General features: G+C 34.2%; 3 protein-coding genes and 1 long non-coding RNA gene across 4 annotated transcripts; 2 read left to right on the top strand and 2 right to left on the bottom strand.

The window, feature by feature from the left end:
* Positions 1–2,913: 2,913 nt before the first annotated feature.
* LOC140811467 (phosphatidylglycerophosphate phosphatase 1, chloroplastic/mitochondrial) lies at positions 2,914–6,913 on the top strand. The gene is made up of 5 exons (XM_073169363.1): positions 2,914–3,643; positions 3,726–3,803; positions 4,072–4,145; positions 4,248–4,355; positions 6,457–6,913. The coding sequence occupies exons 1-5, from the start codon at positions 3,010–3,012 to the stop codon at positions 6,568–6,570; spliced, it is 1,008 nt and encodes a 335-aa protein (XP_073025464.1). The 5' UTR covers positions 2,914–3,009; the 3' UTR covers positions 6,571–6,913.
* Positions 6,914–7,064: 151 nt separating this feature from the next.
* LOC140811466 (taxadiene 5-alpha hydroxylase) lies at positions 7,065–10,363 on the bottom strand. The gene is made up of 3 exons (XM_073169362.1): positions 8,358–10,363; positions 7,998–8,185; positions 7,065–7,545 (listed from the first exon to the last, which is right to left on the bottom strand). The coding sequence occupies exons 1-3, from the start codon at positions 9,310–9,312 to the stop codon at positions 7,249–7,251; spliced, it is 1,440 nt and encodes a 479-aa protein (XP_073025463.1). The 5' UTR covers positions 9,313–10,363; the 3' UTR covers positions 7,065–7,248.
* Positions 10,364–14,424: 4,061 nt separating this feature from the next.
* On the top strand, positions 14,425–15,960 carry LOC140812580 (protodermal factor 1-like). The gene is made up of 3 exons (XM_073170893.1): positions 14,425–14,717; positions 14,920–15,292; positions 15,406–15,960. Exons 1-3 carry the CDS (start codon positions 14,588–14,590, stop codon positions 15,749–15,751), a joined length of 849 nt encoding a protein of 282 aa, XP_073026994.1. The 5' UTR covers positions 14,425–14,587; the 3' UTR covers positions 15,752–15,960.
* LOC140812581 (uncharacterized) lies at positions 15,662–19,486 on the bottom strand. The gene is made up of 2 exons (XR_012113696.1): positions 18,742–19,486; positions 15,662–18,646 (listed from the first exon to the last, which is right to left on the bottom strand). It is a non-coding gene; the product is annotated as an uncharacterized lncRNA (long non-coding RNA).
* Between the last annotated feature and the right edge of the window lie 7,980 nt (positions 19,487–27,466).

Here is a 27,466-nt window from a genome sequence, read left to right as displayed (position 1 = left end):
GAATTAGGTTGTTTGCTTGTCATGCTTGTGTTAGGAAGGTATTGGTCCAGTTCCTCCCTTGTATAGCTTATTGGACTTTATAAACGACGTGCTAAATAAATATACTCTAAATAATTTTTTTTAAAATATATAAAATAGAAACATGTAAAGCAATAATTATTTAATTTCTTTAAAACCCAAATTTTATTTTTACTCTTTTAAACCTCCAAAAGTTGTAAAAAAAAATACCAGATATTGAAAAAATGTTTAAAAGAAAATATTTTTAAAGTTAAAACAAATTTAAAATTAATTTCCATATCCTCTCGTATTCTCAACTACTTTTCCCTAGAACTTGGGGCAAATTATGGCAAGAAAATTTATTTTTTTGAAATGACTTTTAGCTGAGGAAGGATCTTCTCCTGTATGGAGCTAAAGTTGACATCTTCCGAAACGCGTATGTTCTCTTTTAAATTCCTTTCTCTTGAATTTTTAATTGAACTCTGTTGCACCTTTCTCTCTAATATATATATATATATATATATATATATATATATATATATATATATATATATATATATATATTGATGATTAATGGGTGAATCGGGTGCGAGCGTAGTGGACGATTAAATTGGATTGGGTTGGTGAGCTGGAGATGGTTGCTCGGACATCTGGACATGCACTCTCAAGAGAGAAAAAACGTTAATGGGCGCCGGAAGATTCTCTGATGTGAGCAATCCAATGCCCAAGTCAGTGAAGAGTTTTAGAGAATCTTGTAGTAAATGTTGTAGGCGATAGTAATTAAATATTTTAAGTTTGAGCAAACCTGATATTTATAGCAAGAAAATCAATGATGACCTTATTTTCATTGTCCACTTACTAATTATGGCAAAATGATCCCTGTGATTTTGACAGTAATGATTACCAAAATAAAGTATCATATACATGTGCACTCGAGTGCGTTGCTACTATCGAGGTAGTTCGGGTAGAAAGCCATCACCCGAGAGTTTGTCTGGAAGCCCGAGCTTCTAATAGCCCGGAGAGATGTTGTCTCGGGAATATATTTTCTCAGTTGATGGTAGCCCGAGATATATGATGTCTCGAGCATATATTTGTCGTTATCTGTCAAATTTGTCTCAAAAAATTGATAAGTCTCACCATAATTTATGTGAATAAATGTTCATTAGTATTGTATTGATTAACTTTACGACTATAATAATAATTATTATATTAGAATTAAGTTGTACTCGGTTAAAATATCTTGTGGGGTACGAATTTATTTTGGAGGAAGGTACGATCGAACATTTCCACAAGTTTTCGAGTTTTATGTTCAGCTCCGTTTTATGACTTCCATCAGGCTTCTATTTGTCTTCTGCTGACAGCTGGCTAATAATTTTCAAATTTACAATAATTATATTTTATGTTATGCTCGGCTCAAAAATAGATAAGAAAGAGTTCGTTATAATTATACATAAATCATTCAGTTTACGTAAAATTCTTGTAAGATAATCTCATATATCGATATTTGTAAGGCGTATCCTTTGCATCATTCATGAAATAAATATTAATTTTTTAATGTAAAAGTTATTTTTTATTATCATAAATATATGCAAAAATAACCCGGTCTAACGAATAAAAATATATAAAATCATCTCACAAAAATCTTAATACTGAATTTAACTGAATTCCAAATACCATAATTAATTTGTTGATTGTGATATTCTTTTATAATTATTCTCTGTTTTCGAGGAATCCCGACTGCAAAATATATACATAGGATGGTACCCGTACCTCCATCTGTTATAACTAATACCAAACGTATAGCACATTCAATCAGGGCCTTCGGATCTATTTATTTGCAAAGTATTCAAAATACGGTGCAGCCGTCCAGGAGAATACATATTATTATTTTCGTACCTGTATTTTTGGTTTTTTATGTTGTTATAATTGAATTTCACTCGTCTATTTTTCTCTTTCTGGAAATTTTCATCTTTGTTTTTAAATTTTTTTGTTTTTTTATATGGAAATGCTTGCACCATAACATTAGACACATCAAAGTTGTATAATCGTCACCAGAAAAAGACAGAATGGCAAAAAAATTATAGTAACTTCAAAGTGAATTGAAAATTATACAAAACAAAATATCAACATATAACTTACATTTCTCATACAATCTGAGGGTGATTTCGGATTAAATTCGTTACGACCGAACCGATTAGCCATAACGAACGACCAACGATAAGCCAAATCAACCGACCGATAATAAATAAACCGAACGAATTACAATCGTTAATTCTTCGTGACGAATTACCGATAGTCTGTGATTTAACTAAGGTAATTTTTTTTTTTCGACATTTCTGACTCGGCTGAATTGAGTAAACCTACCTTACACAATGCATAAAACATAAAATCACACACATCAAAATGTATATTTATGAACACAATTAATACTATTCGATTTTAAAATAAACTAAAATTTTAGAAAATGATATTTGTCGTAACCGATTTCAAATTTTGAAACCGTAACCATCCGATCCGAATTTTTTTAATTTGAAAACCGATTTCGATAACCGAACCGAATTCGATTGGCTCGGTTCGTCGTTAATCGGTTACCGAAATCTTGCTCACCCTATCACGGAATTAGAATGTGCATGTGATTTTATACACTTGACCACGTAGATCACTTAAATAAACTTTGTGATAGTTGTCACGATCAACTTGAATGATCAACATTACCATGATGTTTTTATCAAGAAAGTAAAAGTAACTGAAAACCATTAAATTAAGATAAATTTTAGAAAAAAAAAATTAAGGGAATTTTTGAAAATGTGATTACAACAGATACACATAACCCAAAGAAATGAGGCCCAAAAAAATAAAAGCCCAACGAACTGAGAAGATTTGGTGGAGCTTCAGAATGTTCAAAGATACGGACAAATTCGAATCCCTAATTTACCCAACTGAAACGAAATTTTTGCAACAATTTATTATTGTTCACCAAATACCTAAAAAAGAGCTGATGTTGAATTGAATATGCACTCCATTTCGATTGGTTCATGGCAGGCAGGCTCCTATTATCCTCTCCCTAAAAATCTCCCTTCTCACAGCAAGGTAGCACTTGATTCAAAACCTAGGAAAATACAGTGCAAAAACTGCAGCTTTCTCACACTCATCGCCACAAACAGCTGCAGCAAGGAGCAAGAGAAGAAGTGCAATCATTATAACTCGGAGAACACGAATTGCTCGAATCGAGAAAAGCACAAGCTTTTTCAAGATTTTTACTCCTCGTTTGAAATCCAGGAACCTCAATTTGAAGAAGGTGAAGAAGAGATAGGGTCCGTGATAGATTGGGACATTCCATCGATCATGTGGTGGGCGGATTTTAAAGCTGCATTGGGGCAGAGGATTAATTTGGAAGGGATCACGTGTTCCGTGGGGATTTTATCCAAATACAGGCACTTGGTGATGCCGCATGTTAGTGTGCCTGATATAAGGTATATCGATTGGGCTGAGCTGAAAAATAGTGGGTTTAAAGGTGTGGTCTTTGATAAGGACAACACTATCACTGTTCCTTACTCTTTAAGCTTGTGGCCGCCACTTGCATCATCCATAGAACAGTGTAAATTGGTGTTCGGGGATAATATTGCAGTGTTCAGTAACTCTGCTGGTACTTTCAGAAACCTTCTAAAATTTCTCGTTGCATTTCTTTTCTTTTGAATGAATGAAACGTTCAGAGTATGATATTTTAGGATTGCGTGAGTATGATCCTGATGGTAGAAAAGCTAGAGCCCTCGAGGATGCTATAGGAATCAAAGTAATAAGGCACGGTATGTGTTTTCCTTATCTTTTTTAAGCTGCTGTTCTAAACTGTTGGGCGTGACTATTATTTTATTTTAAGTAATTATGTATATATTTTTTTGTATTTAAATGGATAAACCGCCAAACAATTGTTATTTGAACCTGTTTGAAGTCATGATAACCAACCCCCACGCATGATGATGGGTTTTCCTCAAATGAAAGAAAATTGCGACATCAAATGGTTCCCATGGATGACAAACTTATTTGGATATCAAAATTGTATTTACTTTAACACAGGGGGGAAGAAGCCAGGTGGAAATGCTGAAGAAATTGAAAATAACTTTGGTTGTGAATCATCAAGACTTATCATGGTGAGATCCTCGATTTTTGTCCAATTGATTTATTTTGTCTTCGGCTGTTCTTTCTCTCTTGGAATATCACATCATCAAATGTATTGATTGTCCAAAGTACAGGTGGGTGACCGGCCCTTCACTGATATTGTCTTTGGAAACCGACATGGTCTCTTCACGATACTGACTGAACCATTGAGTCATACGGAGGAACCTTTGATTGTGAGGCAGGTTGGTCAAGTGAACTTATTTTATCCCCCAAGAATCTTTTCTGCAAGTTTAATGATTCCGAGCATAAAAGGTTTGGATTCAGGACTCATTTACGCTGAATGGGTACAAGATAGATGCTTATGTAGGGGAAAGTTGTGTGTTTTTAGCTTCTGAATATCGACAATTTTACAATCTACTGGATTCAGTGATAAATTACAGCTGGGTTAAGTTCCACTTCTTGTTAGGTGTCATTAGTATCTCAAAAGAAAGTCTACTGTTGAAGTTTGATGTTAGTGGCTTAGAGCTATGAGGTTTGATCAATGGTAAGTAAAAAAGAAAAAACCTTCATCATAAATATGTTTCTCTTTGCTCTCACTTCCCTCCAATTCAGTCTTTCCACCTAAAGAACAGTAGTTTCCTGGCTGTGATGGTGTTTACAACCTCCATATTTCAAATCACACAAGCCTGCGAATAATCCTTGCTATTTAAAACTAAATCTAAGTACAAGTGAATAGAGATGTTTACTGGGGACAAAGATTGTGGTACATGAAACTGGAGGAAAATCTAGGAATCATTGAGTTACTGGAAAGTGGATGAGCGGTGGATTTGCTCAATTATAGTGGCTAAAAAAATTCAAATGCAAATGAAGTTTTGCAGATGATGGAAATAATAGACCAAAAGATAAATATGCAGGGGATGTAAGTTCGAGTCATGGTTCGAGTTGGGAGAAATTTGGTTAAATTTTAGGTTGATTCGAGTTAAAACGGGACCTCGGTCCAAGTTTTAAAGCGAATCGTACAAGTTTTGAAACGGGCTCGAGTTTATGTCTAAGAAACGCTTATAATTATGTTTTGAGATGTATTAAGGTGTTTGGTTGACTTCGGGTCGAAAATTAAAGGTACATGGGTAAAATGGTCAATTAGGGTTTCCAGAAGCAAAATGGTCATTTTGCACTCGGGTCGATTTTTTAGTCCTGACAGCGCCCTAAGCACGATTTGACATGTTTTAAATGTATACGATATCAAGTATATGACTTTTTTATGAAACTATGAAAATTACGTTTCATGGGAAGAAGGATATGGGTGAGGGGAAGTGGATAGAAGGGTGAGGTGAGGTGAGGTGGTGGCATCTGTGCTTACAAAGCACGGATGCTCGTGAACCGCTCTTATGATGAGGCACGGCGATGCCACGAACACAACATCTGTTCTTTTCGATAACGTTTTAACGTAATTTTGGAATTTATTTTATTTTAAAGTTTTTTTGAAATATTTTTTTATTTCTAAATTAAAAATAAAAAACCCGGTGAAGAAGTGAGAGAGTACTGAACTTGGTTATATGTGCCAATTTGATACTTCCAGTTAAAAGTTGACATTTTTGGGGAGATGTATACCATATTTATCCCTTGGTTAGGTTGTTGGAATTTTACTTCGGATAAGAAATGATCATGTAGATGTTTCCTTTTTGACTGATGAAATTATTGTACAACATTTTATGTAATTAACTTTGTCAATACTTAACCCTCCAAACCCCTCTACACCAACCCCCCCCCCCCCCCCCCCCCACACACACATATCTCAAGTTGTCAATTACTAAAAGAATTCAAAAGCATTGAGTTCAAGTTGTCATGCAGGTTGCACAAGTATAGTTCTAATCACTAAGAAGTCACTTCTTGCACTCTTTTCTGCTAATGAATCCCATGTCATGGTGCCTTCGTTGGTTCTCTTGGTTTTCCCCTTCATTGTTATCACGACAATGGCTGTAGTTTGACAAGGAGACCTTGTGAATCTGATTCTGTTAAATTGCTTCTTGCATATGGTTTCCAAAAAATGAAAAGTGTACTTCAATAAAATACAGCATTAATTGTAAAGATTGGTTCATTTTATATGTTTTCCCCCAATTTGTTCTCTGCTACTTCATATCTTAACTGATACAGCTGGCAAAATCTGGGGGAAATTTTAACTATGGATACAAGCCAGAGTCTTAGCTTTTTAAATAGTCATTTGCATCGACCCTCGTGCATTACTTCATTCCAGCTTTACACAATTCCCTTTTCCCAGAATCTTGCCCTTTTCTTTTCTTTCTTTTCCCTTTCAAAACGTATGATAGAACAAATGACTGACAGGTGAGGCTGCTTGAAGTGGCTATTGTTAAGAGATGGTCTGAGAAAGGCTTGAAGCCAATCACTCATGGGCTTTTTACCGATCCGCTAAAGTGTGTAAATAATGAACCACTTTGATACAGGTTTTGATACTTAGAAGCTCAAGTCTTTCTTTGTTTAGTTATTCTTACTGATTATTGAAGATATCTTGAGGCAGATTAACAGCAAACTGTCTGTGACATTCCCTTATACCCAGTACCATGTGAGAAATATATGTATGGATCTCATTCAGTTTTCTATCAGACCATGGCTCTTCCAATCTCTTTACAAGTATTCTTAAAGGATATCAGGTGCAAACGTGAGTGATCTAATCTACAATAAATACATTTCCATGAGTATAGTTTACCTACAATAAATAATTTCATTTTATTTTTTTTCTTTTTGCATAGCATTCCAATAATCACGTGTCCATACTTGCAAGTATTATTAAACATGTGACTCGTGATCTACCATCATGCCAGGTCTAAGTTCATTATTGTCTGGATTACATGACGTGCTTTGAAAAAAAACTAGCTGGAAATGTTAGATGTAAAATGTCAGAAAGAGTTCAATTTTAGAAGATGCAAGATGACTAAAATGACAAATTGCTGTTGCTATATCTGTCAGGACTGGTGAAGCTTGTTTGTTAAGTACATGTCTTGTATGTGTTTAAACACTAGTCATTATATATATAATTTACTTCAAAGATGATTTGAGTACATGTTTTGAGCAAATGTTCTTCTCTCTTTTGAAACAATATGTCGAACAATATTGGGTTCATGGCAATTTGGGAGAAATCTTAATGGGCATTCCTTGAGAAGGGAATGGAAGTGGATCAATAGCAATTGGCTCATCAGGATTTACCAAAGACCAGTCATAACGTGTTACTACATAGTGCACAAATATGAGGATATTTCGCTTTGCCAACTGGTATCCTGCACACAGTCTAGGTCCTCCTCCAAATGGTACAAAAGCATATGGTTGAATTGGCTCTTCAAATCTACTTGGATTAAAACTCAAAGGATCTTTGAAATACTTTGCATTGTGATGTGTTCCATATGTAGTCCATAGCACCTGCATCAAACCATAGCAAGATAGTTTAAAGATTTTTTTTTCATTTCTTAATGGTCACCAAATATTGGTGTTTCATGTGCATATCTTCGATATTTGTGCTAATCAATTTAACTTTAAGGCCTTTTATAATTGTGAGTAAACAACTCATTCAGATTAAACATGATTAGTTTTACTTATGGTAATTGTTTTCATGATTTCTTAATGTCTGCTTCAGAGATCTCCGAGTTCACAAGTTTTCTTGATCAGATGAACTGCTAACAGATTTGCTGGGCTAGTTATTTTAACCAAAACAAAACGTGTGATTTTACAGATTTGCCTTCCTTTCCGTGAATTTTTTTTAGATTAAAGTTATTTATGGCAGTGCAGATTTGGTCAACTATAATGTAGTTGCTCCTATTGTATAACCTTCAATATAGTAGGTTGTCTCTAGCATCTATTTAAAAGCTTTTTACCTTCCATCCACTTGGAATTGTGAAGCCTTCATATTCAATATCGTCAATTGCCTTTCTGAAAGATCCGAAAACGGGAGGGAAAATCCTCATACTCTCCCTTGCTACTTGCCAGGTATATGTCATCTTCTTCGTATCTTCAAATGTTAATGTTTCATCCCCATTTTTGCTGTTCAAAATCTCATAATGTTCTAACATATATATGATAAGAAAAACAGAATATATTAGGTGACCAAATTGCAAAAATTAGATTGTGTTCAGTATTCATAATATGGCATTTACGCCGCCCATAAGCTGAACTATCTGAATCTACTAAGAACTATTAATCATTTATTGCGGGAGATCTTTGAACCTAAAAGGTACCTTTAAGAAGGTAAGAATAGCAAGTTGGATGTAGAGCCAACATCCTAAATGTCATGGCAATGGCAAACGACGTGGTGTCATGTGCTGCAAATACAAGCAAAACTATATTATCCGACACCTCCGATTCACTTATCCCACCATGAATAAGTGCTGCAACTAATCCAGAAAGTAGACTCCCTTCTTCCTCTGCTGCCCCTCTCCCTCCCTCCATTTCCATTTCAAATCTCTTCTTCCGAATAACATCAACCAATATCTTCTCTATATCCTTGCGTGCTTTCTTAGCCCTCGAGAACTTCGATCCTGGAACATTAATAGGCGCAGCAAACACCCCTTCTAATACCCTCTCGAAAACCTCCAACATCCCTGGTTTCACCTCGATTCCGAGAAAACATTTCAACACAATTGAAAATGTCAAAACTTTTGTTAAATTGTAAAGACTGATGGTTTTTTCGCCACCATCCCAGTATTTTTCGAAGTGAATTTGAACCATCCTGCATATTTTTGGCACGAGAGATTCCAGACCAGAAGAACTTAGGCTTTTGGCCACAATCCCATGCAGAAAATGATGTTTTTCCCCTTGCTTTTCCATGATTGAATTCGTTCCCATTAGCTGCACTAATGATGCAGGCCACGAGCTTATGACTAACTTGAACTCATTTGACAGAAAAAACTTATTGGCTTCTGCTCCATTCACCACGACTGTGGGGCATCCCATAAGCCTTGTTTTGAATGTTTTCCCATATTTTCGGATCCGATGTTCGACAAAATCTTCATATAGTTGGTTCTTCCTCTGTGCTTTGTAGAAATCTAAGGTTTCACCAATCCAGGGCAATCCCATTTGGCCTGGAGGAAGTTTCTTCTTGCTTTTGTTCTTGGTCCAGTTATATCGTATCAAGAACAGGGATAAAATGATGGGAAAAATGACTAAAAACAATGGAGAAATAAGAAAATTCATTGATGAAGACGTGAATAAGATTGAGAGCGGAGGAATCAGAGTAATTTCTTCTTCCCTTTTTATTTTATTTTATTTATTTGTGCACTGATTAGTGTCACGGACTATGGTAAATGCTGCTGCTAATTTTGTTTATATATACTATGCATGAGAACTTTGTATTAGATTATAATTATTAATTATGTGAAGTGTTGAAAATTGAAGAATAAAATAAAATTATTTGGACAGCACATTCAAACAGAGTAAAATTCGTGATCGCGAGGGTATCCCTAGAGATCTGGTTTGTTTTATAATTAATTTAGTGGGAACCGAATCTTTTTATACTTCTGTGATTAATATCCAACAACTAATACATGCACATGGGATCTTAATTATTTTGATTGGGTGATTTCATTTAATTTTTTTAATGGAGGGTGATTTCATTTTAGAAAAAAAGTATAATGTATGTAAACGTGAAATTTTGATGCTTTTTTTAATTAAAAATAATAATAAGACTTGGGTATCGAATAAAGTGTTGGATTAATTACAAGGGGACACTGCAAGATATGTTATTAAAAAATAAAAAAAAAAAGCATGCATATGTTGTGGATCTGCATGGGATGTGGACAGCAGCATTGTTGACGGTCCAGATTGAAAGATTTTACCGAAAAGATGCACTTATTATAACTTAATTCAACAAATAAATAATAATTGGGGGTTTTCTTATTAAAATATTGATTCGGGAAGAATATATCAATCATTTTAAATGTTGGGGAATATTTCTTTTTTTGATAAACAAATGGTAAAATCCTACTTCAGACGGGGAATAGTGCCCAGAAAATCTCTGAAGATTAGTGAATCTTACCAAAATGTTCCAGTCTCCCTAACCCAGAGACATATAACACATGCTTTGTTGGTTGGTACTTGGTCAAATTTTATTTACAATCTTTATTTTTAATAACAAATTTTATGGAAATTCATAAATCTTTGCGTTTTCAAGATTAATATTCTAGAAATTTGTTATCATAATCTTTACTTAATGGTTGGCTTTCCAACTGGTTTCGTCTTGACATTTTCTGGTCAGATTCTCCAAGCTCAACTTACTCCACTTGTTGGATCCTATGATCCAACACTTCATTTGGGAAGAATTTTGTATTGCATGGGAATTGAATTTAAACTTTGGGTGATTTTCGAAAGAGTTGGAAATTTTTTTAAAAAAACGTTTTTCTATTTATTTATTAAGCTTTTATGTTATTTTGAATAGATGAAACTCGGGTATTTTACACTCCACTTGTTGGATCCTATGATCAGCTCCTTATTGAAAGGTCTATTCGGAGGGGAATAAAATGCAACTTGCAAAGTGAATATATAAGCAATTATTTACGGGAAATTGGCATTCAGTCCCTAGCCGTCGATTTTTATTGTGTTCAGTCCTTGGGTACTTTTTTAGTACCACATTTCCACATGAAGTGTACCACATTTTGTATGACATAGTACCACAATTTTGTGGCCAAAGAAATGTTTTGATTGTGGATTTTTCACCAACTTCCCCCAATTATTCATCCAATAAAGAAGATAATAATAATAATAACAACATCAATATATCTATCTAATCTAATAATATAATTAATTAATTATTAATATTAATTATTATTAATTAATCTAATCTTCATTTAAATATATGACTTTAACTTGAGAATTTACTTTAACATTATTTTTTGTTATGAAATTTGCATTCTATTATTTTTAATAATAATAATTATTATTACATTTTTTTCATATATTATTTAATGGAATTTAAAATAAAATGAAGAGAAATGAAATTTAGCCTATATTTTTTGTGATGAAATTTTCACTCTGTTTTTTAAAATTTCTTTTTTGTTTGTTTTTCATGTTTTTATCTATTAATTAATAGAATTTAAAATAAATTTAAGAAAAATGAAATTTATCTTATTTTTGTGATGAAACGTGCACTCCTTTTTTAATTTTTTTTGTTTGTTTTTCATGTTTTTAATCAATCTAATCTAATATAACGTAATCTTCAGTTAAATATATGACTTTGACTTGTAAATTTACTACATCATTAATTTTTGTGATGAAATTTACACTCTATTTTTTATTTTAAAAAACCCTATCTCCAATGAAATTCGAAATGATAATATTAATAAATATTTTTTATTTGTTTTCTTCCAGCTATTCAAGGCTAAATTTATCTTTCACTTTTTTGAACGAAATTTTGTGAATTTACATATATTCTTATCTTCATTTAATAATAATCATTAATACATATTAATTTTTTATTTGTTTTTCATCTATTAATTAATGTAATTTAAAATAAATTAAAGATAAATGAACTTTGGTCTATATTTTTTGTGATGAAATTTGCACTCTATTTTTAAAAATTTTGTTTTTGTTTGTTTTTTATGTTTTTAATCTAATCTAATCTAATTCAATCTTCATTTAAATATATGACTTTGACTTGTGAATTTACTTTAGCATTCATTTTCTGTGATGAAATTTGCATTTCACTTTTTTTCAAAAAAACCCTATCTTTTATGAAATTCAAAACGATAATATTAATAAATATATTTTGTTTGTTTTCTTCCAGCTATTCAAGGCTAAATTTATCTTTCACTTTTTTGAACGAAATTTTGTGAATTTACATATATTCTTATCTTCATTTAATAATAATCATTAATACATATTTATTTTTTATTTGTTTTTCATCTATTAATTAATGTAATTTAAAATAAATTAAAGATAAATGAACTTTGGTCTATGTTTTTTGTGATGAAATTTGCACTCTATTTTTTAAAAATTTCGTTTTTGTTTGTTTTTTATGTTTTTAATCTAATCTAATCTAATTCAATCTTCATTTAAATATATGACTTTGACTTGTGAATTTACTTTAGCATTCATTTTCTGTGATGAAATTTGCATTTCACTTTTTTTCAAAAAAACCCTATCTTTTTTGAGATTCAAAACGATAATATTAATAAATATATTTTGTTTGTTTTCTTCCAGCTATTAATGGCTAAATTTATCTTTCGTTTTTTTAAATGAAATTTATACTCCAATTTTTTTAAAAACAACTATATCTTTAATAAATTTAAAATAATAATAATAAATACATGTATTTTGTTTTTGTTATCAATTATTAATGGATTAAAAAATAAATTGAAGAAAATTAAATTTAGTCACTATTTTTTACATGAACTTTACACTTTATTTTTAAAAAATCTAATATATTTTTCATGTTAATGAAATTTAAAATAAATCGAAGATAAATGAAATTTACTTTGGTTTTTTGTTATGAAATTTGCACTCTATTTTTTTTTTTTTTGGTTTTTAATGTTTTTAATCTATCTAATCTAATCTAATCTTCATTTAAATATATGACTTTGACTTGTTAATTTACTTATTTTTTGTGATGATATTTGCATTCCATTTTTTTTAAAAAACTCTATTTTGATTAAATTTGAAACGATAATATTGATAAATATTTTTTATTTGTTTTCTTTTAGTTATTAATGGCCAAATTTATCTTTCAATTTTTAAAATAAAATTTTTATTCCAATTTTTTTTAAAAAAACAACTATATCTTTAATAGAATTTAAAATAATAATAATAAATATATGTTTTTTGTTATAAGTTATATTTGTTACCCAAGACATTATTTTTATTTCTTATAATTGTGATTTTCCGTGCAAAATTTTATATTAAGCTAATGATGAACAAAATGAGGATTACTGACGTGGATGTCAGTTTGCCAAATCGTAAAATTTTATGCATTGATACCATGAGAAAACATTTCAAAAGAATCAAAATGAGTTTAAATTAATTTTATGTATAATAATTACTATATCCATTAAAAGGATAGAAAAAAGAACAAGAATGAATTCAAATAATTTTTATGTAAAATAAATTATTTTATATCTACGGTTACTTAAATTATTTTAAAGATTTTTAAAATTTTCTAATGTTTTTTAAATATTATTTTCTTGAAAAATAAAAGTTTTTAAAAATATTAAAATTATTTTTATGTTTTTGTCTTGTCAAATTTTCATCGATAATACTTGTAGAACTTTTATATCACGAAACTTTTAAGGTTGTGAATTAACTTTTAAGGTTGTGAATTAACTTGTCAAATTTTCATCGATAATTCTTTAATTAAAAGTTCTACAAGTAAAAAATTTGATTCTACGAAAAATTTAGAAATTAAAGTTATTGTAAAAAAATATATATTTTGTTTTATTATTTTGAATACTCATAATCTAACTATATTATTATTTCAATTTTAAGGTTGTGATATTAAAATAAGTGTCAAAATATGAGTAAGAATATGGTTCTGATTATAAATCATATTAATAAATTTTTTTATATATAGACATAATACGTACATATCTTCTATATATATATATATATATATATATATATATATATATATATATATATAAGTCGAACAGTTAACACAGACAAGGAACAGTAGTCAAAAGAGGGCATTGACAGGGGTGAGCTCAGAATTGAAATATATATTCATTTACGATAAGAAGAATTGAATGTGGCCTCTCCTCTTATCAGGTTTCAACCTCTTCACCTACTTCTCTGCCACACTCATTACTCCGATTAAATTCATACATTACACCTATTTTACTAATTTCATCACTGTGTCGTAAATTATATTCATTGCCCGCACTCCATCGGTAAAAATAAAAATAATATTTTATTAAATTACAAATTTCTTGCAGAATTTAAAACACAAATGATTATGACATGATGATTTAGGAAGAGCATAAAATACAAGTTAATTTTTGTTCCTAGTCAGAGAATCATATAAACTAGGATGTCAGTTAACCCAAAAAAATGGGATGTGACATGGGTGTGTGACATGGGTCAAAACTAGTCAAATATTTAGGAAAACAAGCAACAGCATTAAAAATATTGTTTTTATAAAACCATATTTTTCTGCCCTAGTTGCATTTCTTGAGTTCCCCCCTGCCATGGCTAAAACTATGCGCGCAAAGGTTTTCGATTTGCAAGGCCACACACACACCCAGGGGGGCGGGGTAAATTCTTTTTAGAAAAATAAGAACATTGCTAGTGAGATTAGATGACAGTTTAAATGCACCTGCAACACATACAACTAACCACATACTTGTTTACCTGCTTATATTTACTTCCGTCTCTGATAACTCATTATATAGACTGCGCTGTCTCTTGGATTCTTCCTCAACTCTGAGCACTCTTTCTTCCTCTATTTTCTTCAAGCCAATCTTTTGTTTCTTGAAAGGCTGCAAAAATGGAGAGTTCGAAAATTAGTAAGCAAGCAATGCTGCTTCTGTGGGCTGCGTTACTTTCCCAAAACTTGCTCATTCCTGTCATGTCTGCATCAAACTTTGAAGATCAGAAAAACTACTATCCTCCATCAGGTCATTCTCAGACACGTACAACTCATAAACTCATTCATGCACACACACATTTACAATTTTGATGTTTCTTGACGCATGTTTGAACAAACCTTTACTACATGGTTTTACGATTACCCTTTCCGATTTACACGAAGCAAAGCACAAAAAAAATAAATAAGCGTTTCAACATTGGCCAAATCATCTTTGCTTTCTTGTGTTACAGGTTCGTACACCACTCCATCACAGGGTTCAGGAGGTGGCCATGCAACTCCAACACCTTCTCATGGAGGTGGCAGCGGCAGCTATGGAGGTTCTCCACCAACCAACTGCGTTACCCCACCAAGCGGCGGACATGGACATCACCGAACTAGTCCATCTACTCCAAGTGGAGGCGGCGGATACTATCACTCCCCTCCAACCTCAACCCCGTCCCCAACGACACCAACTACTCCGACACCAGGTAGCGGAACTTCGCCAACCACCCCAATCGTTAACCCTCCAATTGTCACCACCCCAGGGACTCCAAGCACTCCCGGTGTCACAACTCCAACACCTCCATTTTCCTTTGGTCCAGCCTCTCCACCTTTTACTTGCATGTAAGAACAGGTTTAAATGAAAAAATATATATGCGCTAAATCATACTTACAGATCCAAAATATAATCCAGTCGGAAGAAAGGTATTAAACTTACTTTCCCCCGTAAATTGCAGTTTCTGGAGGAATCACCCGACATTTGTATGGGGATTAATTGGCTGGCTTGGAACAGTTGGCGGACCAGTTAATGGCGGAACAATTGGTGGCACACTAGGTGTGCCTACTGTACCTGGATTTAGTCCTAACATGAATGTGCTTCAGGCTCTTTCAAACACACGTACCGATGGCTATGGAGAACTTTACAGGGAAGGGACTGCAGCTTTCCTCAACTCCATGGCGCACGCGAGGTTCCCTTACTCAACCACACAAGTCAGGGATAGTTTTATCGCGGCTCTTAGCTCAAACAAGGCAGCATCAGCTCAGGCACAGCTCTTCAAGCTGGCTAATGGGGGAAGAACCTAGCCAAGAGTCTGAAAAGCAGTCATATTCTTTATGTTATGGATCACTGCTTCTGTCATGTTCAGTTTGGTTCGTGCTGCATTTCGATTGTTTGTGTGAAGTCCTTTAGAATGAGATTGTTTACTTTACTGTAATGTCACATGCAGAATCAAGATGGATACCAACCTTATGCTTTCTTATTTAAATAATCTTAGTTGTTTGTTTGTATTGCATATTTATGTCATGTTTCGGATTCAACAATTTACTTCTCAAGACGTCAAAACAACAAATTTATACTTTCAGAAAAAAAACAACAGATTTTTTGACGGTGAATATAAAAACTCAGAAAGTTCAGTCTTCAACCGGTGTCTCTTACCCATGTCACCACTTGCAAGAAAATGCACTCTACCATTCAAAAGCTAAATATATACAATATGGCAATTTTTTAATGCATTAAGAGTAAACTAAGCATGACAGCGTGGTGGATGTTGCAAGATCTACAAAGAAAGTTGAAAAATATACCATCTACTTATCACAGTCGTGGGTGATATATGTTAATTAATTGGCAGTGAGGAAGTAATTGACCTTACCCTCCATCTGCATGCCAACAATAAATAAATTTATACGCATCATAAATAATTAAAGATGCCCTTCATATTAGAATTTGTAACACCTCTGATAAAGATTGTGCATATGAGATGTTAGAAGGTTCGTGCACCGAGTTCTTTTCCTTCGTGGTGTCTCGCAAGCTGTTCAGAAAATCAGCCAGAGATTGTTCTTCTTCAGATGAGAAACATACCTCTTGCGGAGATCATGAGATTGCGCAGGTGGGACAGCAGAGGTAGACGAGGAAGCGGAAGCCTTTTTAGTGAGAGTAGGCCGTTTAAGTTTGGGAAGTTCTCTCATCTATGGGCTAGTCTTTAATGTGAGGCTATGTAGTTAGACTTAAATCTCCGAGGACAAGGGGGAAAACTTGGAATGACCATTGTATGATAATAGGCCAATATAATGTGAGTATCGGTTTCTGAATAGACTTGATGCTATAAAATCGGCGTCAACTATGCAAAAACTGTAGAGGGGTACTTAAGTTTAATTTGTGAGGCCTTCCCAACTAATAAACCATCCTTTGAATTAGTTTCATGTTAGCTCAGATCTTGCTTAATATACTGAGAAATAAGCCAACCTTCCTTTGAATTAGTTTCATGTTAGCTCAGATCTTACTTAATATACTGAGAAATAAGCCAACCTTTGAATTAATTAATTAGTTTTCATGGCAGCTCAAGTCTTGTCAAATTAAATATACTTAGAACTAATGCATGCAAAATATTTGATCGCACTACTTTCACCAAACACCTGCTTCACTTCCAATACTAGTTCAAATATCAAATATATTGATTATATCATAGAGCTGTCCAAAATTTATTACCGACATTGATGGAAAGAATAAATGCAGATACAACTACAAAATAAAGTTTAAGATGCTGGCTAACTACACAGAGTGACACTCCAAATCTAAGCGGGGTAGCTGAAAATTAAATAAATGTCACATGGTTTACGTCATGCAGCAAATGCTAGAGTCATAATGCATATTTCTTTAAGTAAAATAAGATGGTGTTGTCACAAATAATATCAGAAGCTCACATGTCGAGAACCATAAGTTATGGATCTTAAATATCACATCCGGATCGGAACTACATTGACTTGCTTTAGCCAGCAGCTCCACCATCCAAATCTCTCTGTGATTGGATTTCTTCGAACCAGATAAAGCCAGGCCTGGATCAATTTTTTCACAGCTTGATAATACAATAATAAGGAGGCCACCAAATCAGCAATCGACAAAGAAACAAATCTTTCTATCAAAATATTTTAGTATACTTGAAGATAAAGGTGCGTGGATAAGGATGATATTTAGTGTAGAGATAAGTAAATGTATTACAAGAGTCCTAATTATGGTTTGTCTGTCATTGAGAAAGTACATATTTGGTGGCAGTCTTCATTTTTTTTTCTTTTTATTCAAACTGAAGCCGTGCATAAGGGAAGGAGAATCCGCAAATTGTTCATACAATTCCCGATGAATCGAACTGGGACCATGTGTATCAATAGATATTGCTACACGTGTAAATTCAAACTTTATGCTAATATATATATCTTCCTTTCCCTTTCTGCTAGATTGCGTTTCACATTTCCTCCTCACAAGCATGTTATCTCATGCAAAAAAGAAATAAACAATAGCAACTATTAAGAAATCAGCTTTCACCAAACACAATGTATTTCATGCCTTGCTGTGCTTACAAAGATCTTAACTAAATGACTACAGACACATATTTTATCCTTAGTGGTGCCAAATAAGAAAGAAAGAAGGACACCTGCTTCAACCTTACCCAGTTATCAAACCTTATCCCTCATCGAATGTAGAAATAAAGAGCAACTTATAATCGTTGACAGTGAAATTCATACATGTTACTGGATATTTAACTTCAGCACTTAAAAAGATATTTGATCTCAAGCTGTATTCGGAGATTTAGGGGTCCTACCTTGGGTAGCATCATCCCATAGACCCCTCGAATGTGTGCTAGACAGTCCTGAATTGTGCAAATAGGCAACAAAGCTCTTCTGTTCGAATATGAAACCATGTCCATTTTTTTTATATCTAATTTGTAGCTTAGCATAAAGTAACAACATTTCAAACAGCAACAATGGATTCCGAGACATATCTCTGTATCCGGATGACACGCAAGTCCAGGATGACACCAACTGCCACAGCATTTATCAATGAGAGGAGGTACTGCTTGTTAACGGTAAGCATCTTTAGCATTTCAAACTTAGGGATACTTGCAAGCATGTGTGCATACCACCGAAAGATCTCTCTAAATGTTTAAAATTAGGGGGAGGTGTTTCTAAAGTGGATCCTCCGTTCATCTGGTGATTTACGAACCATATTAGAATAGTGTTTAGAACAAGCAACAAAATTATAATCATTTTTCATAACTCTATTCAATCTTAGAAGATCAAACCTGGCAACTGTTCAACTCTTGGTTATAATGTAATATCAGCTATGTCACTGCATGTGCCAACATGAAGGAGCCAGTGACTTAAAAGGTGTATATATTAAATTCAAGCAGTCAAACCCATCTTGAGAATTTACCATCAGTAAGCCTGCAATATTTTTATGAGAAAACTTGAATCGAGGACAGTGATACGATTCATATTGAATCATCATCTATCGAGTGTTACCTTGATGAATGAAATACATATCTACGAGTTGCTGATCTCAAGGGGGACGATTTTTTCAAATTCAACGGCTTCGTTACTCTCATTTTCCTGACTATTGAGAAGTTGGATCTACCAATTTCGGAATAGAATGGAATTTAGCATGCATTTTCCAGTACATCTCTATGATACTTAGATTAATCAAGGAGCATGCAATCACTACAGATGATAAATAAGCAAGAATAAACTCTTGTTTTCTGTTCACAGCATACTCACGTCCTGACATGAAAGGCCAAACTTCCAGACACAGAAATAACATGCTAATCTGGCGACTAGATTAAAAGCACACTGGATTTTAAGGTTTGAGGTGTCATCCACTATGCAAAATTTCATATGTGCATGTTTTGAGCATTATTCCGTAAATATTTAAAAGCATCAGTTAAATAGAAACACCAATAATGATACCCATACTTATGCATCAGACTTCAACATGGAAGAGCTACTATCAAGAATTTCTTACATGAAATATGCCATTTCACTTGTAAAGTGACTGCTGTCGACAAGAATATTCAATGAGATGGGGCCAAAGGTGGCATACTTTGAATGGAATGAATAAAAAAGAAACGTGTGGTTGCAATTCAAACAGTAGACGGAAATATGAATACGCGTTTTTAACGCGTGTTCACACGGTCAGGAGGTTCTATAAATAGAGCTCCCCCTTTTCATTTCAAATCATCCCTTCTTCGAGTTTTCTCTCATCTTATAAGCATTTGAGTGCTTAGTTCTATAATATTTGTGAGGTGTTTTGTTCTCCTGTATTAAGAGAGTGTGTGTTCTCTTTGGAAACACAGTGAGTGAGTTGTACACCACAAAATATTATAGTGGAAATCTTTTCATCTTGCCCGTGGTTTTTACCCTAATAATTTTTAGGGGTTTTCCACGTAAATCTCGGTGTCCAGTTTATTCTTTATTTTCGGGTTTTACTATCTCAAATTCCGCACGTGGGACCAACAAGTGGTATCAGAGCCTTGGTTTAAAATTTCTTAAAACTCTGAGTATGCTCTGTGGTTGCAGCCTAGACTGATCTTCCACATCAGAAAAGATTTTTTGAGATTTTTTATTTAAGGCGGGATTATTTTGTCCGGTCTACTAAAATTGTCGTAGACATAATGGCGGGAAGGTACGAGATAGCAAAGTTCAATGGAAGCAAATTTATGCTGTGGAAAATAAAGATACAAGCATTTTTAAGAAATGAAAATTGCTTGGCGGCTATTGGAGATAGACCGGTGGAGATTACGGATGAAGGAAATGTGGCCAGTACTTCAGGCAGTGGTGAAATATTATTCAGCGAAGCAACAACAGTTGCAGAAGGCAGACACAAATTTTGTGATACATGGATTATGGATTCAGGAGCGACGTGGCACATGACGTCTCGGAGAGAATGGTTTGATCATTATGAACCAATCTCAGGAGGATCTGTATTCATGGGAAATGATCATGCCTTGGAAATCGCTGGGGTCGGTACTATCAAAATTAAAATGTTTGATGGCACCATTCGCACCATACAGGAGGTACGACATGTGAAAGGACTGACGAAAAATCTTTTGTCCTTGGGGCAATTGGATGACATCGGGTGCAAAACTCGTATCGAGAATGGGATCATGAAAATTGTGAAAGGCGCGCTTGTGGTTATGAAGGCGGAAAAGGTTGCTGCAAATCTGTATGTACTTTTGGGAGAAACACACAAAGAGGCAGAATTAGCTGTTGCATCAATTGGTTCAGGAGAAGAATTAACAGTGTTATGGCATAGAAAGCTCGGGCATATGTCAGAACGGGGTTTGAAAATTCTCTCAGAACGGAAGCTGCTGCCGGGACTTACAAAAGTGTCACTACCCTTTTGTGAGCATTGTGTTACCAGTAAACAACACAGATTAAAGTTTGGCACTTCTACTGCCAGGAGCAAAAGCATATCGGAGCTGATTCATTCAGATGTTTGGCAAGCATCGGTTACATCCCTAGGAGGAGCGAGATACTTTGTCTCGTTCATTGATGATTTTTCTAGGAGATGTTGGGTGTATCCAATCAAGAAGAAATCAGATGTTTTCCAGATCTTCAAAGAATTCAAAGCGCGGGTTGAACTTGATTCTGAAAAGAAAATCAAGTGTCTGAGGACTGACAATGGAGGAGAATATACCAGTGATGAGTTTGATGCATTTTGTCAACATGAGGGCATCAAAAGACAGTTTACGACGGCTTACACACCTCAACAGAATGGAGTGGCGGAGCGGATGAACAGAACCTTGTTGGACAGAACAAGAGCTATGTTGAGGACTGCAGGTCTAGAAAAATCATTTTGGGCGGAAGCAGTCAAAACCGCTTGTTATATTATCAATCGTTCTCCTTCAGTGGCGATTGATCTGAAGACTCCGATGGAGATGTGGACTGGGAAGCCGACAGATTATTCTCATTTGCATACATTTGGAAGTCCGGTGTACGTTCTGTACAATGAGCAAGAAAGATCGAAGTTGGATTCAAAATCCAGAAAATGTATCTTCTTGGGTTATGCTGATGGAGTAAAGGGGTTTCGCTTGTGGGATCCTATTGTTCACAAGCTTGTCATCAGCAGGGATGTTATCTTCGAGGAAGATAAAGTAAAGGGAGACAAAGGCACACAGAATTCAGAAACTACTATTTTTCAGGTAGAGAATAAGACAGACGAAGGTCAAGTTTCTTGTGAAGCAGTACCAGAGCACGAAGAACAAGAACATGTTGAGTCTGAGGTTTCCAATGTGAGGCAGTCAACTCGAGACAGAAGACCACCAGGTTGGCTTTCAGATTATGTCACTGAAAGCAACATTGCATATTGTCTATTATCAGAGGATGGTGAGCCATCGAGTTTCCACGAGGCTACTCAAAGCTCGGATGTATCCTTATGGATGATAGCAATGCAAGAAGAGTTGGAGGCTTTAGACAGGAATAAAACTTGGGATCTTGTTACACTACCACGAGGAAGGAAAGCCATTGGAAACAGATGGGTCTATAAGATCAAACGTGATGGCAATAACCAAGTGGAGCGGTATCGTGCTAGATTGGTGGTAAAAGGGTATGCTCAGAAAGAAGGCATTGACTTCAATGAGATATTTTCTCCTGTGGTTCGGCTTACAACAGTCAGAGTAGTGTTGGCATTGTGTGCGGTGTTTGACCTACATCTAGAACAGCTAGATGTAAAAACGGCGTTTCTTCATGGAGATCTTGAAGAAGAAATCTATATGCTCCAGCCAGAAGGTTTTGCGGAAAAAGGCAAAGAGAACTTGGTTTGCAGGTTGAACAAATCTCTGTACGGTCTCAAACAGGCGCCGAGATGTTGGTACAAGAGATTTGATTCCTATATCATGAGCTTTGGATACAACAGACTGAGTGCAGACCCTTGTACGTATTTCAAGAGGTCTGGTGATGATTACATCATTTTGCTGTTGTATGTGGACGACATGTTGGTAGCAGGCCCCAACAAAGATCAGGTTCAAGGATTGAAGGCACAGTTGGCTAGGGAATTTGATATGAAGGACTTGGGACCAGCAAACAAGATTCTAGGGATGCAAGTTCACCGAGACAGAAGTAACAGAAAGATTTGGCTTTCCCAGAAAAATTATTTGAAGAAAGTCTTGCAACGCTTCAACATGCAAGATAGTAAGCCAATCTCGACCCCTCTTCCTGTTAACTTCAAGTTATCCTCCGAAATGTGTCCTAGCAGTGAAGCAGAGAGGATGGAGATGTCTCGAGTACCATATGCATCAGCAGTGGGAAGTTTGATGTTCGCCATGATATGTACAAGACCGGACATTGCTCAAGCAGTGGGAGCAGTTAGTCGGTATATGGCGAATCCTGGACGAGAGCATTGGAGCACTGTTAAGAGGATCCTTAGATACATTAAGGGTACCTCGAATGCTGCATTATGTTATGGAGGATCGGATTTTACACTCAGGGGCTATGTCGATTCAGATTATGCAGGTGATCCTGATAAGAGGAAATCTACTACTGGTTATGTGTTTACACTTGCAGGAGGAGCAGTAAGCTGGGTTTCAAAACTGCAGACAGTTGTTGCATTATCTACAACAGAGGCAGAATACATGGCAGCTACTCAAGGTTACAAGGAGGCAATATGGACTAAAAGGTTATTGGAGGAGATCGGGCACAAACAAGGGAATGTTCCTTTGTTTTGTGACAGTCAGAGTGCCTTGCACATCGCAAGGAATCCAGCCTTTCATTCCAGAACGAAACACATTGGAGTACAATTTCACTTTGTGCGGGAAGTAGTAGAAGAAGGAAGTGTGGATATGCAGAAGATTCATACAAATGATAACATAGCTGATTTTCTGACCAAGCCAGTGAACACTGATAAGTTTGAATGGTGTAGATCCTCAAGTGGCCTAGCGGAAACGTAAGCAGCGGGTAATGGCAAGATTGAAAGGATGTGTGGAGATGTGTTTGATTCTCAATCAAATCTCCAAGTGGGAGAAATGTCGACAAGAATATTCAATGAGATGGGGCCAAAGGTGGCATACTTTGAATGGAATGAATAAAAAAGAAACGTGTGGTTGCAATTCAAACAGTAGACGGAAATATGAATACGCGTTTTTAACGCGTGTTCACACGGTCAGGAGGCTCTATAAATAGAGCTCCCCCTTTTCATTTCAAATCATCCCTTCTTCGAGTTTTCTCTCATCTTATAAGCATTTGAGTGCTTAGTTCTATAATATTTGTGAGGTGTTTTGTTCTCCTGTATTAAGAGAGTGTGTGTTCTCTTTGGAAACATAGTGAGTGAGTTGTACACCACAAAATATTATAGTGGAAATCTTTTCATCTTGCCCGTGGTTTTTCCCCTAATAATTTTTAGGGGTTTTCCACGTAAATCTCGGTGTCCAGTTTATTCTTTATTTTCGGGTTTTACTATCTCAAATTCCGCACGTGGGACCAACAACTGCTTGCTGCCAAGTTAAGAAAAAGCACGACACAAATCATTTATCCAAAATATGAAGTTGTTCCTCGACAAAGAAACACGGAGACAAAAATACACACGCTAGTTACAGCTATCATTATCATTCTCATAGCCTAAACAGTAAGCAAGCTAAGGTAGTTCTAACAATATAACACAAACGACAGCAGATAAGGTGTGCGGAAATTTGGGATTAATTCAAAGATTGCACAAAGGATAACATCTATCCACTAAGTTCCTGCAGAATTTTTATAACAAGAATAACGAACTAATATCCCTCCACAAAGGATAAAATCTTTTCACAGAGTTCTCCGGATTCTTCTTAGATTTGGTATGGATCATTCTTGCAAACTTTATGGGCTAACTGAAATAGATTTGTCAAGACCTGGGCTTTGTGCTAATTGGGCTTGATCCTTATCTTTTGGATTGGTCCGGTGTATGTTACTTGGAGCAACACCCCTTATGTTAACACCACATAAGCAAAAAAATATGCAAAACTCATTGGATGATAAAAGTATGCAATAGTACAAGTAGTATGAATTCAGCCCTTTGGATTTAATTATTGCACGGGCCACATTACAATTAATTACCCATGGGCTGATGGGCTATAAATAAGGCACTTCAGGCCTAAAATGGATGCTTGTTACACGCGCGCGTGTGTGAGTATGGATTGGAGTCAACAGTAATTAACTCTAATTAATATTGGTAACTTCGTACCAATACAGGAGCTTGCCTTCAGATCTTATATTTCAATAGTGGTCCAATATTTAATTTATGTGCAAATTATACACGTGTATCCATCGCACTTGTGGATGATTCATTATCTACATAATATAAATTTATAAACTTAAATTTATGAAAAGGTTGAAATAAAAAATTTTCAATGAACACTTAATCTTGCAGACATTAATTTTTTTGGGGGCCGAATCGCATGTTGTAGGGTTGGAATTAAGGAGGGCATGATGTCAAGCGAGAAGATGGCAAGGATGGACGGATGGCTCTTTTGTTGTCAAGTTGGCCAAATTATTTGATCCCCGCATTTTATCTCCTTTTCTATGTAGAGCGCTGTTCCGCTTCTTTTAATTCGGAAAACGACGTGATGTACCAAAAAATTGATATTGTTTATAGCTCAATTTGAGAAGACTCGGGTAGTTTGTGGAGATCCGAGTTAACAAGTTAATACTCGATAATCTAAATAATAAATTTCATGAGTGACAACCTACGTCACAAATCAAAGTGAGTGACTCAGAATTTCAATTATTTATATATAATCTCAAATGTTAAATATAATTTATTTTTATATATATTTGATATTGTGGAGTCTGTTTTTTCATTTTTTTGAAAAAAATATATTTAGTTATTCTCTTGTCACGTAAATGGCGTTTCAATATATTCAGCTCGGACACTTGGCCATGTGATGTAAACTCGCGTTTCTGTATGTGAAGTTTCTGCCATCAATTAATTTTCTTGACTTTTATAGGTCCATTTCATATTCAGTTCAGTTGGACATCTTCAAGATAAGACTTCCACACACACACACACACACATATATTATATATATTAATTTTTATATATTGAATAGCATTGGACAATTATTTTAAAATCATTACATGATCAATAAATATTTTTTAAAAAATTATTCTAACATGGTTACAACATCAGGTGGGATTTGACAAAAGAAAAATGTTTAAGTTGATATTTAATCTGTTTTTAGTGAAATACAAATCATGCTGATACAAAGAGCTTTACCAAAAAACTGGACAGACGGTGGACTCAGATCCCAGGTTAGGTTTTTGTTATGTGTTGGGTTTTAGAATTTATTTCAATAAAAGCATTTATTTTAATGAGAGCGTTGAAATTATATTTTTTATAATTGGGAGTGGTTTTTAATTTTTTTTATGATGATTATTATATTATTTTCTATGTAAAAATGATTTTACAAAGTATATATTCTCAATTCAGAATCCAAAGTCGCCAAAATGTGGTAGCATTAGTAAACGTTGAGTAGACGCATTGAAATTTATCACGTCGGCATTAAAATTCAGTACTAGAAAGTCGAAAACGCATTTAAATGTAACTAAGAAACAGAATCTCAACCCCCAAAACAGTGCACTCAAAAACGCATTTACATTCCTGCACGAGTTTATTTGTTTACATACGTGTACATGAGATGAGAAAGAACACCGTGGATATCCATATAAGTCGTGTGAATGACTGCTGAGTGCACTAACGCGTTTTCTTTAAAATGCAAATACAAAAATGAAAATTTATATATTAATAGGAAACAAAAATTGACAACAAAAAGACCAAAAAAGGTGATTACCCATGAGACCTCTTGCTTCATTGGTTTTTTTTTTTTAACACACATTACGAATCTCACTGGAGAAAGTACCAAACAAAAGGTCAATCGCTTACATGAGAAGTTGAGATACATCTTTTGTCGTTGCTACAGAAGTCGAGAATTTGCTGGGCTATATTCGAGATACTAAGTTGATCCATCTGCGTAAAACAACGACAACTGTGGTTGGCTGCATACTCGATTATTCATTTTGTTATTTTTTCTCATTCCCTTTAAAGTGAAAGTAATACTCGAAGCATGGAAAAAAAAATTCATAAATCAGATCAGATTAGATATTTGTCTCACAAATTGATCTGTGAGACCGTCTTATATGAGCTTTTGTGATGGACCAAAAGCTCAAATTTGAGACTTGGTCTCAAGTTCATAATATCTTATAACAATCTCCTCTTCAACTTAAAAAAAACATAGGACAACATAAAAAAAATCATGCAAAATATATAGAATGATCAATGTAGTATAATATAATGCAAACAATCCTTACCACTTGATTAAAATTAAATATCCATGAAATTTTCATGTAATAAGTTAAGACTCTCATTATTAATGGTGTGCGACTGATTAATGGATGATGTTCACCGTTAATTGAGTCGTGGAAAATTTATGGAATGCCTACATCAATTAATTGTACGTTACCCACGTTATTGTGCTTCACTTGAAAAATGTACATAATGAAGGATTGCTAATTCTTTTTATTCATAGATATATATATATATATATATATATATATATATATATATAATGTTTTATTAAATTAATGAAAAATTTCTATTAAAAGAAAATGAAACATCAAGTATTCAGAGTGTACAACTCATGAAGCTGAGTCAAACCGAGTGTCGGTGGAAATTTACCGGGAGGTTCCCACATTGCAAATATAGACGCGACAGATGATCTCCTATAAATACTTTCGTTTAATCAAATATTGCTACATCTCGTAATCCTTTCGTTTAATCAAATATAGCATTGAATATAATATTTGTACAATATAATATATAATAGAAAATTTTACTTTAAAACATTATAAAAAATATTAATATATGAAAAACTTATAGTTTATATTAAAATTAGAATATTTTTGGTTTTCAATATTAAACTTGAGTTTGTATCCAAAACACACACTAAATTATATGTTAAAAAACTTTTATTTGTATTTTGATTTTCACAAGTTAATTTATTCTTC

This window comes from Primulina eburnea, chromosome 14, assembly GCF_022965805.1.
Source record: "Primulina eburnea isolate SZY01 chromosome 14, ASM2296580v1, whole genome shotgun sequence".
In the NCBI taxonomy this organism is placed as follows: domain Eukaryota; kingdom Viridiplantae; phylum Streptophyta; class Magnoliopsida; order Lamiales; family Gesneriaceae; genus Primulina; species Primulina eburnea.
Note: the sequence above shows the minus strand (reverse complement) of the source record. Positions and strands in the feature narration are given on the sequence as shown.